Below are 17,099 nucleotides of genomic sequence, written 5' to 3'. Positions count from 1 at the left end.
CTTTTGTGACTGGCCTATTTCGATTAGCATAATGTCTTTAAAGTTCATCCATATTGTAGCATGTGTCAGAATTTCCTGCCTTTTTAAGGCTGAATAATATTCCATTGTATGAATATACAACATTTTCTTTATCCATTTACCCATCAATGGACACTTGGATTTCTTCCACCACTTTGCTATTGCGAATAATACTACTACAAATGTGGGTGTGCAAATGTCTCTTTGAGTCCCTGCCATCATTTATTTGGAATATATATCCAGAAGTGGCATTGCTGGATTATATGGTAATTCTATTTTTAATTTATTAAAATTAGGAACTTCCATACTGATTTTCATAGTGGCTGCTCTATGTTACATTCCCATCATGGACATCAATGGACAAGTGTTCCAATTTCTCCACATCCTCATGAACACTTATTATCTGCTTTTTAAAAAATAGTAGCCATCTTAATGGGTGTGAAGTGGGATCTCATTGTGGTTTTGATTTGTATTTCTCTAATGATTAATGATATTGAGCATCTTTTCATGTGCTTAACGGCCATTTCTATTTATTCTTCAGAAAAATGTCTATTCAAGTCTTCTGTCCATTTTTAATTGGGTTGTTTGCTTTTGCAGTTGAGTTGTAGGAATTTCTTGTACATTCTGAATATTAACCTCTTATCAGATATATAATCTGCAAATATATTCTGTGTGTTACCTTTTCACTGTTGGTTGTGTCCTCTGATGCACAAAAGATTTTAATTTTGATGAAATCCAATTTATCTATTTTCTCTTTTGTTGCCAGTGATTTTGGTGCCATATCCAAGAAATTGTTGCCAAATCTGATGTTGTGAAACTTTTCTTCTATGTTTTCTTTTAAGAGTTTATGTTTTAGCTCTTACATTTAGGTCTTTGATTCATTTTGAGCAAATTTTTGTATATGCCATGAAAGGGCACACATTCTGAGCTGTCTTTCGATTAGAGGGATGTTTAGTTATTCCAGGGATAAGCACAGGCAGAACTCGGGGGATGTCCGAGGGGAGAATGACATGTTCTGGGAATCCGAGTGAGGTGTAGAGTGGAGTGATAGGAGAGGAGGCTGGCAAGATGAGGACTTGAACTCTATCGTGCAGCTGGAAACATGTTGAAGTGTCTGCCATGATCAGATTTGATGTTTAGAATGATCACTCTGGAGGTGTGTGAAGGATGGGTCAGAGTGTAGAGAAAATGGATCCTGGGAGGCCAGACAGAGGCTACTTCTGGAGTACAGGAAAGAAACTCTAAGGTGCTAAACTCCGGCAGTGGCACTGGGGTGGCAATTGGAGGATAGACTCACAAGATAATTAAGGCAGGACTTGGTGACTGGATGTAGGGGGTGGAAGAGAATCGTTAGGATAATTATTAGCTTCCTTGATTGGGTAACTGGGTGATGAAGGTGCAATTAACTGAAAAAAAGACATAATGTAATGTCCTTGAGGCAGGGATTTTTGTCAGTTTGAGTCTCTGCTATATCCTCAATGCTTAAAACGGTGTGCCTAGCTCATCGTAGGGACTAACTACATATGTAATGAAGGAACTAAAAGAAAGAGAAGATTTGTGGAGGGGATTGAAGATGAGTTCAGTGCAGATAGCCATGAACAGATACCTAATAGGGAGAACAGAAGAAAAAAAAAAACACAGTTCATGGAGGTATTAATTGTCACAATCATCCTAGAGTGTATTTTGGCAATATGTATCAAAAGCCTTAAAAATGAGCATATTCTTTGTCTAAGTAACCCGTGTCTAAGAATATATCTTTTAACAAACTAACTAGCCATGATTATACACAAAGACTGCCTCAAGCTTATTCATCACAATATTGTTTATACAATGATAAGCTAGATATAATATAATCAATACTAGCTTATTATTTAATAAAATACAGTATGAGCAAGGTCGCCAGCAAAAATTAAGATGCATATCTATATTTAATACTATGAAAGAATATGTTATATATGTTAAGTGAAAAATTCAGATTATGAAAAGAAGATGCCATATAATCCCTCTTTTTTGTAAAACAAAGATATACTACAAAATATTAATAGTAATTATCCATGTGGTATGATTATGGGTGATTTTTACTATTTTCTTTCACTTTTTTGGTTTTCTGCAATGAATGTGTACTGCTTTTACAATAACATAACAAACATATCTATTTTCAAAGAAATACACATATTGAGTTCAGGAAGCAAGGTTTCTCTGGAAATTCAGATTCAGTCAGCATGGTGTAGGATGCAGTTGTGTGATGCTAAATGAGAATACCAAGACAGAACCCTCAGGAAAACTAACGTTTAAGGAATGAGATTAAAATAATGTAAATAAAAATTCAAAGAATTAGGGGACATCTCAGAGAGAAAGCAGTGTCAGAGAAGTCCTAGGAAGTGAGATTTCAGGAAGAAGGGACCGGTTAACATCATCAAACAGCAGAAAGGCTGAGTAAAGAAAAGGCCAAGAAACTTGTGTTGGCATCAGTAGCATGGAGGCCATTGATAGATGGGAGCCACTTCAATGTAGGCAATGGACAGAGCTGCTAGGGAAAGAGGGGAGATGAGTAAAGTCTCATAGACCTTGGGTAAAAGAGAAAGAGTGTGACTGTGCAGTGGCTAGAAGCACACAGTGTGGGAGATGATTGGTTGTCCAGTGAGCTCTTCTCAGCCCCTACTGGTGACATACTCTACTGTTGCATTTCTCTCCATGATGGCAAGTCCAGATGATCTGGATGGAGTCCATGCGGTGCATGGTGTACCTGTGCTCTCCAAAGTTCCGCAGCCTGCAAGAGCTGGAAGAACTCAATATGCATCTTTCTGACATCGCCCCCCACGACACCACCAGGGATCTCATCCTCCTGAACCAGCAGCGGCTGGCTGAGATAGAGCTGTCCAACCAGCTGGAAAGGAAGAAGGAGGAGCTACGGGTCCTCTCCAAGCACTTGGCCATTGAAAAGAAGAAAACAGAGACCTTACTTTGTGCCATGCTGCCCAAACATGTGGCCAACCAGCTGAGGGAGGGCAAAAAGGTGGCTGCAGGTGAGGCACCCTCTCCTGCACAGGGTCCTCTGAGCAGAGTGTGGTATGTCTTAGAAGTCAGGGCCACAAGCTTTGAAGCCAGACAGAAGTGGTTTTGAATTCTGGCTCTGTCACTTGTAGGTGACATGATCTTGGGGTTATTACTCCACCTGCACATTCTCAGCTTTGTTCTCTCTACATTGATAATAATAATAATAAAAATAATACAGGAGTGAAATATGAATTATATAAAAATGGTTGTCAACTACACACATATTAAATTCTCTAAGAATTTAAGGCTGTGTCCTGAGACTGGCCTCGTTACTCAGTGACAGTGAGTAGGGTTCTTAACTATAACTAGAAATAATACACTCGCACACTGGTTAAATCATAAGAGTCCTCTGAGGACCATTCTGGGACAGTATACTATTTATGGAGGCAGGGATGCCGTGTTTACCCTGAACTCACTTTCCATTTGTCATGGGATTCTGTTCATTCACCAGACACGCCTGGTGAACTTACTCTGTGCCAGGGTGCTGTTCCAGATCTGGGGACACAGAGGAGTTTACAGCCTTGTGAGTTTGATATGCAGTATAAATTAATGGGGGTGGAAATGACCAAAGGAAAAGAAACTAATTTGCACTAAGGAGCAATTATTGTGCCAGGATCCGTGTTAGACATTTTACATGTGCTGTTTCTTTAAATTTTCTCAACATTTCTATGAGGGAGGTGTTATCCATACCATATTGCTGAGCAAATTGACATTCAGCACAGCTGGTAAATGAAACAGCTGGAAACTAACTGCTTTAAGGCCATCTAACTCCAAAATCCATACTCTTTCCATCACATAAGGTGCTATGGCAATATGGGGACAGGGAAATTAATAATAAATAGATGTCAGGAGATAAAGAGATAGGGGGTGGGTTGGAGTTGTAGAGGCACCTCTCAAAAGTGTGTGACACTTGAGTTGGGCCTTGAGGCTGAATTTCAGCAAGCAAAGAGGAAAAAGGCATTTCCGGAGAATGGGCTAGTAAGAGCAAAGTTAAGGCAATGTGCAAATAAATACCATGGGGCATGTTCCCAGAGCATGGGGTATGTGGAAAAGTGGGGTCTGGTGACGCTGAGTGGGTAGGGTGGGGTTCAGGTGATGCAGTGATGAATCTGGACTATTAAGGAAAAGTCTTTTATTTTGTAGGCAGTGAGAATTCATTGAAGTTTCTTCTCTTATTATGGAAGTGACATGATGAGTTTCATAAATCCGATTTTGGCTGCAATGTAGTGAATGCGTGAGGCGGGGCTGAAAGCCCATAAGGGCGCAGCTCATTGATGGTAGAGGCCTGAACTAGGGCAGCCTGAGGAAGAATCAGCAGGATTTCCTCACTGACCAGATGGGGAAGGTAAGACAGAGGAGGCAGGCATGGATCTGAGGCTTCTTGCATGGAAAAATGGGATGCTTTATCCTAAGACAGGGCCAGAAAGAAGAGCAGGGTTGGGGGAGAATGATAAGGTCCATTTTAGAACCATTGTGCTGGAGATGTCTGTGGGATACTCCACATAGCATGATCAGTGGTAGGAATCTTAGTGAGAGCTCATAGGAACATTGTGGTGTGGAGCTATACATCTGGGAGTTATTGCAATGTGGGCAGGGTTAATCATGGGCTCTGTGAATGGTGGATAAGATCACCTAGAGGACAGGAAGTGAGAACAGAGTGGAGTATTACTCTTTAGGGAATATCTAGTACTTAAGAAGGTTGAGAAGCCAAGGAAAGATATAAAACAAGGAGATCAGAAAGGTAGGAGGAATATGAAGAGAGGATGATAGGCCAGAAGCCAAGGAGAAGGGAAAGTTCCACAAAGGGGAAATTACCATCAGAGGCTTAACTAACAAAGAAGGCACCCGGCTGCGTTCAAGGAGTCATCGATTCACTCACTCAGTATTTATTGAGCATTTACTATGTGCCAGGCCCTGCTTTAGGTGCGTGGGATATGGCAGAGATCTAAACTGACAGTCTCCCATCTCATGGAGCTTTGTATTTTAATGGGGAGGTAGACAATAACCAAATAAACCATTCCATACAGAATATCAGGCCGGGCGCGGTGGCTCACACCTGTAATCCCAGCACTTTGGGAGGCTGGGCAGGCGGATTGCCTCAGCTCAGGAGTTCGAGACCAGCCTGGACAACACGGTGAAACCCTGTCTCTACTGAAAATAACAAAAAATTAGCCGGGCATGGCAGCATGTGCCTGTTGTCTCAGCTACTCGGGAGGCTGAGGCAGGAGAAATGCTTGAACCCAAGAGGCAGAGGTTGCAATGAGCTGAGATCGTGCCACTGCACTGCACTCTAGCCTGGGTGACAGAGTGAGACTCTGTCTCAAAAAAAAAAAATATATATATATATGTGTGTATATATATACACACATATATATACACACACACATATATATACACACACATATATATATACACATGTATATATATATACACACGTATATATATATATACACATGTATATATATATACACACGTATATATATATATATACACACACATATATATATATATATATATACACACGTATATATATATAATGTCACATGTGTATGGAGTGGATGGAAGGCAATCAAGCTAAGAGGATAGCCAGTCTAGGGGCTATTTTATACAGGGTGGTCAGGAGACTTCTCACTGAGTTGGTTACATTTGAAATGTGAGTAACAGGCCCCGTAGATATTTGAGAAAAGTGTCAGGCAGAGGAAACGCCTCTTTTTTTAGGTGTAGAAGCCCAAAGGCAGGAGGCATTTGGCATGCTGGAGAAACCCCATGAGGCCAGTGTGGCCAGAGTGGAGGGAGCCAGAGGGACATGGGGACAGAGAGGTGGCAGGGACAGAGGTAGGGGGGTCCCCTCTGTAGGCCATGGTCAGGACTTTGGGTTGCATTCTAAGTGTGATGGAAGTCATGACAGATTTGAGATTGAAGAGTGGGAGATCTGACTTAAACAGGGCATCTGGCTGCTATGTGGAAGTCAGCATGAATGCGGGCAAAGGTGGAATCAGGGGCGTGATTTAGGAGCAAGTGTTCAGGACAAAGTAGCTTTCCTGCCATACAAAGACAGGGACCCACCACTTCACAGTGACCAGTCTCTGTCAGCCCTGTCCCCAGGTCTCCTGTAGCTCAGGCTCTGCTTGGCCCACTTGCTAGGGGTCCTTTCTGTCCTCCCACAGCACTGGTCGCATCTTACTAGAAGCATTTGTTCACTTTTATGTCTCCTTCAATAGACTGGGGGCTCCTTGGGGGCGAGGGCCTGGTCTGCTTGCCCCCTGTGATATGATTCTCCTGGTATGACTAGCTTGCAGCGGGCACTCACTAAACGTGTGCTGGGTGATGCTGAATGGGGAATGGCATCCAGCTCCTTTTCCCACAAGGCACAGGCAGGTTTGATTCTCACAGGGCCTCTTAATCCAGAATTCATGGACTTATTAGTCGAGCTCCTTGTTTCTCACTAATACCTGGTTTCTGTTGTAGGAGAATGTAAAAGCTGCACGATTCTTTTCAGTGATGTAGTGACATTTACTAACATCTGTACTGCCTGTGAACCTATACAAATAGTGAACATGCTGAACTCCATGTACTCCAAGTTTGACAGATTAACCAGTGTGCACGCGGTCTATAGTAAGTGTCTGTAAAGTGTGGGGTGTTTCACGGTGTGCTCATGCAGGGCAAGTGCTTGATTCTAAGTCTCCCTATGCCTCTGTCTGCACTGGTCTGGGGTTTGGTGTGGATGAGTGTGGGGTCAGAATAAAAGCTGAAAAGGAATTGGAAGTATTTTAGGAATTCTAGTTTTTAGGAATTCTTTTTACAATGCTCAATGCTAAGATGGCACTCTGGTGCCCTTGAGGGGCACTTAGATGTCAGATGTTTTCGTAGAGCGTAGTTCTCCTACTCCTAAATTCAGCAGAAAATTGAATCCAAACAATGTGTTATCTCGTATATAGCATCATATGACTACCCCAGGAGCTTCCTCTTTTCTGGGATTTGTTTCCACCAAAAGCAGAAAGGCCTTTTGGCTCTCTCATGGTTGTTTCCTGAGTCCTTTTCCTTCTCACCTCCTCTCTCATGCTCCTCATACCCTTAGCAAAGAATCAATCACCAGCTTTAGTATAGTCCCTTTGTCTATATATGGAAAATGAAAAAAAGTCTAGTGACATGTTTAGTGCATGAAGGAATCCATCTGAATACCTATTTTTTTTCCCTGACAGGTAGAAACAATAGGAGATGCTTATATGGTGGTAGGAGGTGTACCAGTGCCTTTTGGAAGCCATGCTCAAAGAGTGGCTAATTTTGCCTTGGGGATGAGAATTTCTGCAAAGGAAGTGATAGATCCTGTTACTGGAGAACACATCCAGGTAGAGAGCAATTGAGTACTTGGCTTAATGCCAAACATCTCACACACAAAAGTAGAATTCTGCTTATGTGCTTAGGTGATTACTGGGTAAGTTGCCGTCATTAAAATGGGTAATGTATCCTAGCCCTTTTCTTCTCTTGCGTATGTCCCTAATAGAGATATTCCTAAGGCTACTGTAGTCTCAACTTTTCTCAAATTTCAGAGGAGGCTGCGGTGCTCAAGGTTTTCCTACGATTGACTGCAAGCTTCCTTTGTCGGTAATTTAGGACCATGCTGAGCAGTTCTTCCTATTTACCTAGCAGGGCTCAATCCATCTTAAAAACCAGCTCATTTATAATTCCTGCTTTTTTGTTCAAGCATTTCAACAAGTGGTTCAGGTTTAGTGAGCAGCCAACTTTTCCTGCTTAGGAAATTGTGTCTCCAACATGCCATCTGACAGGTTCAGAACTCAGGCTGAGGTGTGAAGCTGCCTGCAGTCAGCAGGACAGGCACCGTGATGCTGTAAGATATTCAGAATGGCTTTCCTTCCACCACGTGGCCACTAGCGAGACATCTGCCCGCCTTTCTCACAGAAAAGTACATTTCCAAGTCTGGAAGTTTGTTCGCACTCTAAAAGTTGAGCAGTTTTGGAGATGAAAAATGAATGTCCTCCTCTGCTGGCTCAGCAGATCCTAATGCTCCTGGGATGGCTGACAGCGGCGTCTCTCTGCCTTTGATTTCTAGATGTTTCCCCTGCTAATATCAGTCATAAATTCAAAATAAACTAAATAGTCCATTCAAAATAAACAAAGCCAATTATAAGATGGAATATGATTTTTCCACATTATAACCTTTTTACAGGAGATTCTGAAAACTTGCTGCACTCACTCTGACCATGGTGAGTTAGAAGCTGAGAAACAGTGCAGATCATGACTACAGCATCCACTGCAGTCTTCTAAGTAAAAGCTGGCCTTAGACAGTCACAAGAACAAGACAGCTGCCATAATGACTCATTGTATACACAGTGTGCATCAGTGGAATAAAAATCCAATGTAATAAATAAAAAATCAGGATGAGAGGTAATGAGGGAAGAGATATAAGAAGGTTAGATAAGAGATAAATGTTTCAGTTAAAGGACGCTTGTGTAAGTCACTGGTGAAAAAATAAAAATGGAAAGCGTAGTGTGCATGTGTGTGTGTGTGTGTGCATGTGTGTGTGCGTGTGTGTGTGCATGTGTGTATGAAAGGGGCATAGCGCCAGAGATGAAAATAATGCTACACCAATAAGAATGAAATTAGACAATGAATTCTGGGAAACTCTCAAGGTGGATTTACCAAGAAAAAAATAGGAAAGGATGTTAGCAATTCCAAGGTAAGACTATGGACATAATTAGGAGCATCATTAAATGTCCACCAGAAACAGCATATCATATGGGTTTATTCAAGGATGTAGGGGAAAGAACTGGAAACACTTTCTCTCTTAACAGAATTGTGCAATTATTTTGCACTGAGATATTCTTTTATTCATATAGCTTTAATATACGTTTACTGAGATCCATCCATGTATGAGATAGTATTACTAGGTGCTTTGAAGGGTTCAGAGAATCCTCTTTTCCTAGAGAAAGTTATAATTTTATTTCAAGGAGAAGAAAATCTAGCAAGTAAAAACAACAAGCAATCTGATTAGGATGTAGAAAGCTGTAAGAGACTGTTGTTCCCATGCTAGCAGTTTTTTTTCTTCCCCACCAGAAAGCAAAAGAATCAAAATAAACTAAATTCCAGGAAGTGACAAACCCTTTCAAAGAGAATACACCCATAATTGCATTCAATCCTGGCAGGGCAGCAGAAGAAGTAATCCACCAGAGGTGAGGGTAGGGATAAGCCTGTCTAAATTTTAGTGGATTTTTAATGGTCACAGTGCTGAAACAACAGGTTAGAATGACAAAGAGTCCCAGCCACAGAATCTGTACCCATCTACCAACTCTTCCTCATAGGCCAAGTGCAGGGGATTAGTCAGCCAAAAACTAGGACAGGAGAGGAGAGCTGAGAGAACTCCCAAGTCCCTGAGGTGTTTGGGGCCTTTCCCAAATGCAAAGCAGTGGCCCATTAAAGGCTAATGTTAGAGTAAGAGAGTTAGTGAGAGAAATTCAACTGAAGTACTCTTCGTCTTCACCAAGTACACTATGATGACCTTTTGAAGTATGAGGGCAAGGAGGAATGGCAGAGAAAATTTTCCCAAGGTGCAGAGAGCCAGGGTGGGACTGAGGAGCAAAGAGACTTCTGAAAATCTCACTGTTGGGATGTAATGCAGAAGGAGATCTCCTAGAACTCCAAAAGCTGTGGATTGGCTGTACAGCATTCAAGGTCCTCAGAGCCTTGCTGGTGCTCAGATTCTAAGCTCTCCTGTACTGAAAGTTCTGATTCAGCCTTCATAATATTTGAAACCAGTGGTACATGGAATCTACCAATATTTCTGGAAAAGCCCTGACCCAACTCAAATAAGGATTAGATTTACTTACTGCCCATTTCAGCAGCCTAATTCTGTAGGGATGTAACATTTTCTGGGGGATAAATATTATCTACTTCAGTCTCTACTGTATTTTCAAGCACAATATAGGTCATTCAATTAAATAATGAAAAATATGAGATGCGAGAAGAAACAAGAAAGTGGTAACATAGTGGATAGCCAATAGAGAAAATAGTCAATAGAAGCAGGTCCAGAAATAGCCTAGATGTTGGAATTATCAGATAGAATCTTTAAAATAAGTCTGATAAATATTTTAAAGGGTCTATAAGAAAAGGGGCAAAACAAGTGTGAAGATATGGGAAATACATACATGCTGTCTATATTTACATCTATATCTATACCTAACAGAAAACTATAATATCAGAAATCAGAAATAAAGAATTAATTTTATGGGCTTAACAAAGACTAGACACAATAGAGAAGAAAATCAGGGAATTTGAAGACAGAGAAATAGAAATCATCCAAACTGAAATGCAAAGAAGAAAACAGGATAAAAAAGGGGCACAAGACACTCTATATCTATAGGACAATATCAAATGGACTCCCATATATGTAACTGAAATGCTAGAATGAGAACAGAGTGAGAATGGGTAAGAAGAAATATTTGAAGAGATAATAGTTGAGAATTTTTCAACATGAAGGATATCAATGCACACATCCAGAGCTCAGCAAACCCAAGCAGAATAAATACAAAGACAACCACTTCTAGTTAAAGCATACCAAAAACCCTACCCAGTGAACTAAGGCAAGAAAAAGAAATATAAGACATTAAGTTTAGAAATGAATGAAGAAATAAAATTATCATTATTCACAGAACAAATAATGGTGCACCTAGAAACTCTTATACAAACTACAGGAAACTACAAGATCTAATAAATGAGTTTAGCAAGGTCATAGCATAAATACAGGAAAATTAATTAAATTTTTATATGTTAAGGACAAAAAATTGAAAATGAAATAAAAAGAAAATAAAATTAAATTTCTAGGAATAAACCTAACAAAAGATATACATGACCTCTATGCTTAAAACAATAAGATATTGCTTAGGGAAATTAAAGAAGACCTAATTAAATGGAGAGATATACCGTGTTCATTGGAAAACTCAACATATTTAAGCTGTCCATTTTCTCCAAATTGATGTATAGATTCAGTAGAATACCAATCAAAATCCCTGCAGGCTTCTTAGAAAATATTCACAAGCTGATTTTAAAATTTATATGGAAATGTAAAGAATCTAGACTAACCTGAACACTCTTAGAAAATAACAAAATTTGAGGATGTACACAACTAATTTTAAGACTTATTCTAAAGCAACAGTAAAAAAAAATACAGAGTGAGATTGGGAAAAGAATAGACAAAGAGACCACTGGAGCAGCACAGAGTGTCCAGACATAGACTCCACGTTTAGTCCATTGATTTTTGACGAAGGCACCAAACAGTTGAGTGGGGAAGGCAACCTCTTTTAAAAAAATGATTCTGTTATCATTGAATATCATATGGAAAGAAAAAACGTACCTCAGTTCTACTGTACCCCATATACAAAAAAATCATTTGATATATATCACAAATCTAAACATAAAATCTAGAATCATAAAGCTTCTTGATGGAAATAAAGAATAGCATCATGACTTTGGGGCAAACAATGATTTTTTTTTTTTTTTAGATAGGACACAAAAAGCACTGACCATGAAGGGAAAAAAATGATAAACTTCATCGTTACAGGCTGAATTGTGTCCTGTCCAAAATTCTTATTTTGAAACTCTAGTACTCAGTACCTCAGAACATGACTGTCTTTGGAGCTAGAGCCTTTACTGAGTAAAATGAGGCCTTAAGAGTGAGCCCTCATCCAATGTGCCTGATGTCCTTATAAGAAGATGAAATTTGGACATAAAGAGACACTAAGAATGCATGTGCACAGAGGAAGGACCATGTGAGGACACAGCAAAAAGGTGGACATCTACAAGCCAAGCAGAGAGGCCTCAGGAGAAACCAACCCTGCCCACAGCTTGATCTTGGCCTTCCAGGCTCCAGAATTGTGAGAAATAATTTCCATTGTTTAAGCTACACAGCCTGTGGTATTTTGCTATGGCAGCCCACGCAAATGAATACATTCATCAAAATTAAAACATTCTGCTTATTAAAGAAAATAAATACACAAACCCACAGACTGATAAAAATATTTGTAATACATACATATTGCATATCCAAATATGTGTACAACTCATACACATTAACAATAAAAGACAAACAGCTCAATTTTTAAAACAGGCAAAAAATTGAACAGACTTTTTACAAAAGAAAATATATGAATGGCCAATGTGTGTGTGACAATGTGCTTAACATCATTAGTCACCAATTTAACGCAAATTAAAACCCCAGTGAGATATCATTTCACACCCATGAGAAGACCAAATGATGGTGAAAATGGGAGCAACTGAAAGTGTCACATTGCTGATAGAAATGTAAAACAGTAAAACAACTTTGGAGAATTGCTGGGTAGTTTTTTTTGCTTGTTTTGTTAAAAAATAAAATTAAATATGTATCTACCTTGGGACTCAGAAATTCCACTTCTAGGTATTTACTTAAGAGAAAGGAAAACATGTCTACAAAAATATCTGTACAGAAATGTTTATAGCAGCCTTAATTTTAATAGATTCAAACTGAAAAATAATCTAAATGTTCATGAAAAGGAGACTGGATAATGAATGTGGTGTATTCTTACAATAGAATACTATTCAGTGATAAAAATAATGAACCACTGATATGTAAGACAATATAGATGAATCTCAAAAACATTATGTTGAGTAAATGAAACCAGATATAAAAAAGTATATACTATAAGATTGTACATATGTGATGTTCTAGAACAGGCAAATCATTCTTTGGTAAAATAAATAAAAAAGGCCGGGCACAGTGGCTCATGCCTATTATCCCAGCACTTTGGGAGGCTGAGGCAGGTGGATCACCTGAGTTCCGGAGTTTGAGACCAGCTTGGCCAGCTGGCCAACATGGTGAAACCCTGTCTCTAATACAAATACAAAAATTAGTCAGGCATGGTGGGGGGCGGTGCGCCTGTAATCTCAGCTACTCTGGAGGCTGAGGCAGGAGAATCGCTTGAACCCAGGAGGCGGAGGTTGCAGTGAGCTGAGATCACACTGCACTCCAGCCTGGGCAACAAGAGTGAAACTCCATCTCAAAAATAAAAGAAGAAATGAGAATGTAGTTATCTCTGCTGAAGAAGATGGGGAGAGAGCTTAACTAGAAGGGGCACAAAATAATTTTTCAAGGTAATGGAACTAGTGTACATTTTATTTTGGGTGGTGGTTACAGGGATATAAGCACTTGTCAAAACTCATGGAGCTAAACAGTTTAATATCTTTTTTTTTATTTTATGTAAATTGTATCTCAACTTACAAATAAAATCAAGAGTATTAGATGGTCTCTTTTCAGTGACGCTGTCTCTGTACAGATCAGAGTGGGGATCCATACTGGACCAGTCTTAGCAGGTGTTGTAGGAGACAAGATGCCATGGTACTGCTTGTTTGGTGACACTGTGAACACAGCTTCTAGGATGGAAAGTCTTGGGCTTCCCAACAAAGTGCACCTCAGTCCCACAGCCTACAGGTAGCCTTCCATTTATTCATGCCTTCCTTTGTCCCTCCCTCTTTCTAGAGCTTACAGAGTGCCTAGCAGCCATGGGTTGGGGTAGTGCAGGAAACTCATGTTTTTTCTTCCATGTCTCAATGGCTTACAGAAGATATTGTGGCAGATAATAAATTTAGTTGCGCTTCTAACTGTAACATAGTTTTTACTCTCAAGGAGCATATAGTTTAGTTCAGGGAACAGCAAATTATAACCCCACAGACCAAATCTAGTCGCTGCTCATTTTTGTAAATAAAGTTTTATTGGAACACAGCCATGCACTTTCATTTACATATTGTTTATGGCTGATGTCATGCTACAAAGGCAGAGTTGAATCGCTGCAACAAAGACCATATGATACACAAAGTCTAAAATATTTACTATCTGGTGTTTATTTATATAAAAAGTGTGCTGACCTTTCGTCTAGCAGAAGAAAAAAGAAAAGTTGTGGTTGATTATTTTTAAAGTGAGATAAGTACAATGATAAATATGTGCAGAAAACAATACTTACAGTTTCTTGAGCACTTAAAATCGGCCACATTCTATTCTAAATTCTTTTATATGTTAATTCATTTACAGTTGCAACAGCTCTGTGAAGATACATTATTATTATTATTTACATGAAAGAAAAGGCAAAAAAAGGTTAATCATTTGCCTCAGGACCAGGTAGGCTAGGGAGGAGAATAGCCCAGATGCAGCCCACGGAGTCAGAGTTCAGTGTCCCCCTTTAACTGCTGCACTCTTGTCCTCAAGGTAGTCACCAGGGGTGCCATGAGGGCCCAGGGCAAGGGTGCTTGACCCAGTAGAAAAGGGCTTCATGGAGGAGATTCCTGAGCTGAATCTTGAACAAGGAGTTCCAGAGTAAAATTTAGCCAAAATTGGGGTATTGGGAGTAAAAAGTGGGTAGAGGCTCACATGTAGAATAGGTGCAGAGAATTATAAACACCCGAGCTCTTCTGTATTGGAAAATATGAGGCAGGAGCGATGAGAGCTGCACATGCCTTATTGAAGGGCAAGGGCCCTATGCCGTAGGTGAGGAAAAGCCCCCAAGGAATGTGAGGTTGAAGACAGTGACAGGGTCAGGGTCCTATTTGACACTGACCACTCTAGAGACCCTGAAAGGACATATTTGAGAACCAGAAAATGAGATAGATGAGACCTGTTAGGAGTTTGGTCTGAATCAGAACATTAGTGGTGGGAATATGGGGGAAAATAAAACCAGCTAAAGTAGTTAGAAATGGGGGAGGAGAAGGGAGGAGCCCAGGTCTCCATTCTGGGTGACTAGGGATTGAATGGTGGCCTCGCCATCTGCAATGGGACAAATGAGAAGTATCCCACATCATAGGGGCAGACAATGAGTTTAGGTTGGACACATTGGGTTCAAAGGAACTGTGGAACATTCAGCTAGAAGTGCCACAAAATGGATGGAGTTGAGTTATTGAAGATCCAGACTTGGAGTAAGCAACACATAGGTGGTCATTACAGTCATGAGAGTTGATGAGATCAACCCAGGGAAGGATGCAGTGTGCAAAGAACAGTGGGAAAAGACTGGAATCCTGTGCAGAACCAACATTTAAGTGGCACAGAAGGAAGAGGAGCCCAGGGAAGAGACAGGAGAAGAAATACTCAGAAAGGACCAGGAGAGTTGAGGGTGAGAAGCACTCTTGTGGATGACTTTAGGAAGGAGGAATTGAAAAAAATGTCAAATGTAGTAAAGGACTGAAAAATACTCACTAGAGGTTTTGGGGACATTCTCAAAAGTGATTGTAGTAGAATGGTGGGATAGACATTGGGCTGAAGAATAAAAAGAAGAGAAAATTTGTATGAGATTAAAGCAGGTGAGAGGCTGTTTTGTTTGCTTCTATTTAGGATGGAAGAGACATAAGCACACTGAAAAGCAGAAGGAGAAAGGCAAATGGAATGGGAGCCGAAGATAAGCATGGGGTGGCCAATGGAGCGAGGCCCAGAGGTGGTGGGAAGGGGGCATGGGTGAGGAGCCCCTGGACAAGAAAGATACCTCATCCTTGGAGACTGGGGGACAGGATGGTGTGGTCATGGGGTGAGAAGTCACAGGCTGTCACCTGTAATCAATGTAATTTTGTAGATGAATCAGGGCATAAAGTAGGAGGCACAGCCACCAGCATATGAGTGAGGGGAGCAGATGCCAAATGGAGGCACATGAGGAGTGTGGTGAAGGTCTGAACTCTCTACCAACCTGGCCAAGGACAAGGGAAGTCTCGATGGAGTGCTGAGGCAGGTGGTCATGAATTTGAATCCTCACTGGTCTGAGTGGTTCTTTGGCTTTTCTCCAACATCACTTGGTGGCCAGTAAATAAATAAACAGGGAAACATTTGTAATTACCCCGTAGCTCTGTCTCTTTTCATGGTCCCTACCCTATAGTCCTCCTCTTCAGTTCCTTGGCAGACAGAAATTATGGTGGAGAAAGCTTGTGTAGTTAGGATGAGCATAGTAGCAAGCATGGGGTATATGGTGCACTTGGGGAAGATGGAAAGAAGAGTGTTGATACCCAAGAGTCTTACGTGGCAGAACCATGAAAGGTGGTGTTCACATGGGCACTGACAGCATGGTGTGTAGAAACGTGACAGATGCCCATACGAAGGTTGAGCTGGAGGGAGGAAAATTGGTGGCAGGGTTGGGAGGGTTTTGGTGAGTCCCTGTGTTCTCTTTTGGCCTTTGGCGTCCTGTTCAGAATATCTCATCCTCGCTTTCCCTAAGGCCTCTGTCCTGCTTCAGCAGGTGGATGTCTGGGATCTTCCCTCCCCTGCTGTTGTGTGTCCTGTGTCCTGGACTTTTCCTCTTGAGTAGCCCTTTGCATTGTAGCCAACTCTTGAGTTACAGACCCACAATCTTTGATATCTGATGCATTGTTTTTCTCTGTGCAGAGCCTTGAAAAATCAAGGGTTTGAAATCATTGAGAGGGGTGAAATCGAAGTGAAAGGTAAAGGGAAAATGACCACATACTTTTTGATCCAGAACTTGAATGCCACAGAGGATGAGATCATGGGGAGATCTAAAACCCCACTTGATCACAAGGGTAAGCAAAAAAAAGAAGCTTTGTCATTAGTGTTGAGTAGTTTTTCCACTAACCACTTCAGATATATTTAGTATCTGCACGGTCAACACAGATAGCGTCCCTGCCCACCACCAAGCTCCAGGGCTCAGTTCAACCATCTTGCCCTGAACACTCTTCTCTTGCATCCTGGTTATTATGATGTTCTTTGAGCTGGGCTGATAGATCCAGCTGAAGAGTTCTACATACATTAGTCTTCAAGGTTCTTCTCTGGGCGTTTCCCATGCAGCTCTCTGGTAGCTGGGGAATGATTTGTGAGTGTTTCCTCTGCTCCACAGCCTCAGAGGCTCAGGCTCTAGCACAGGCTTCCCTTGCATGCTGGAAACTTTTGCCTTCCACATTTTGTTCTAGCTTCCAAAACTGGGATGAGGGACAAAATTTGTGACTCACCCAGCTCCAGGAATGACAAGAGGGTGGGAGTTTAGGGTAAAACAACC

The 17,099-nt window shown here is 40.9% G+C and overlaps 1 protein-coding gene across 1 annotated transcript in view; it reads left to right on the top strand.

Moving 5' to 3' along the window:
• LOC100445008 (guanylate cyclase soluble subunit beta-2) overlaps positions 1–16,878 on the top strand; it is a 43,715-nt gene extending 26,837 nt beyond the window's left edge. Inside the window, exons 8-13 of the mRNA XM_054529345.2 lie at positions 2,724–3,044; positions 6,544–6,690; positions 7,276–7,424; positions 13,398–13,552; positions 16,475–16,626; positions 16,707–16,878. Coding sequence (XP_054385320.2) covers positions 2,724–3,044; positions 6,544–6,690; positions 7,276–7,424; positions 13,398–13,552; positions 16,475–16,626; positions 16,707–16,804 — 1,022 coding nt within the window. The 3' untranslated portion in view covers positions 16,805–16,878. The remainder of the gene's footprint in view (positions 1–2,723; positions 3,045–6,543; positions 6,691–7,275; positions 7,425–13,397; positions 13,553–16,474; positions 16,627–16,706) is intronic.
• The last annotated feature ends 221 nt before the right edge of the window (positions 16,879–17,099 follow it).

This window comes from Pongo abelii, chromosome 14 (assembly GCF_028885655.2).
Source record: "Pongo abelii isolate AG06213 chromosome 14, NHGRI_mPonAbe1-v2.0_pri, whole genome shotgun sequence".
Classification (NCBI taxonomy): Eukaryota; Metazoa; Chordata; class Mammalia; order Primates; family Hominidae; genus Pongo; species Pongo abelii.
The sequence above is the reverse complement of the archived record's forward strand: the minus strand, read 5'-3'. Positions and strand labels throughout refer to the sequence as shown.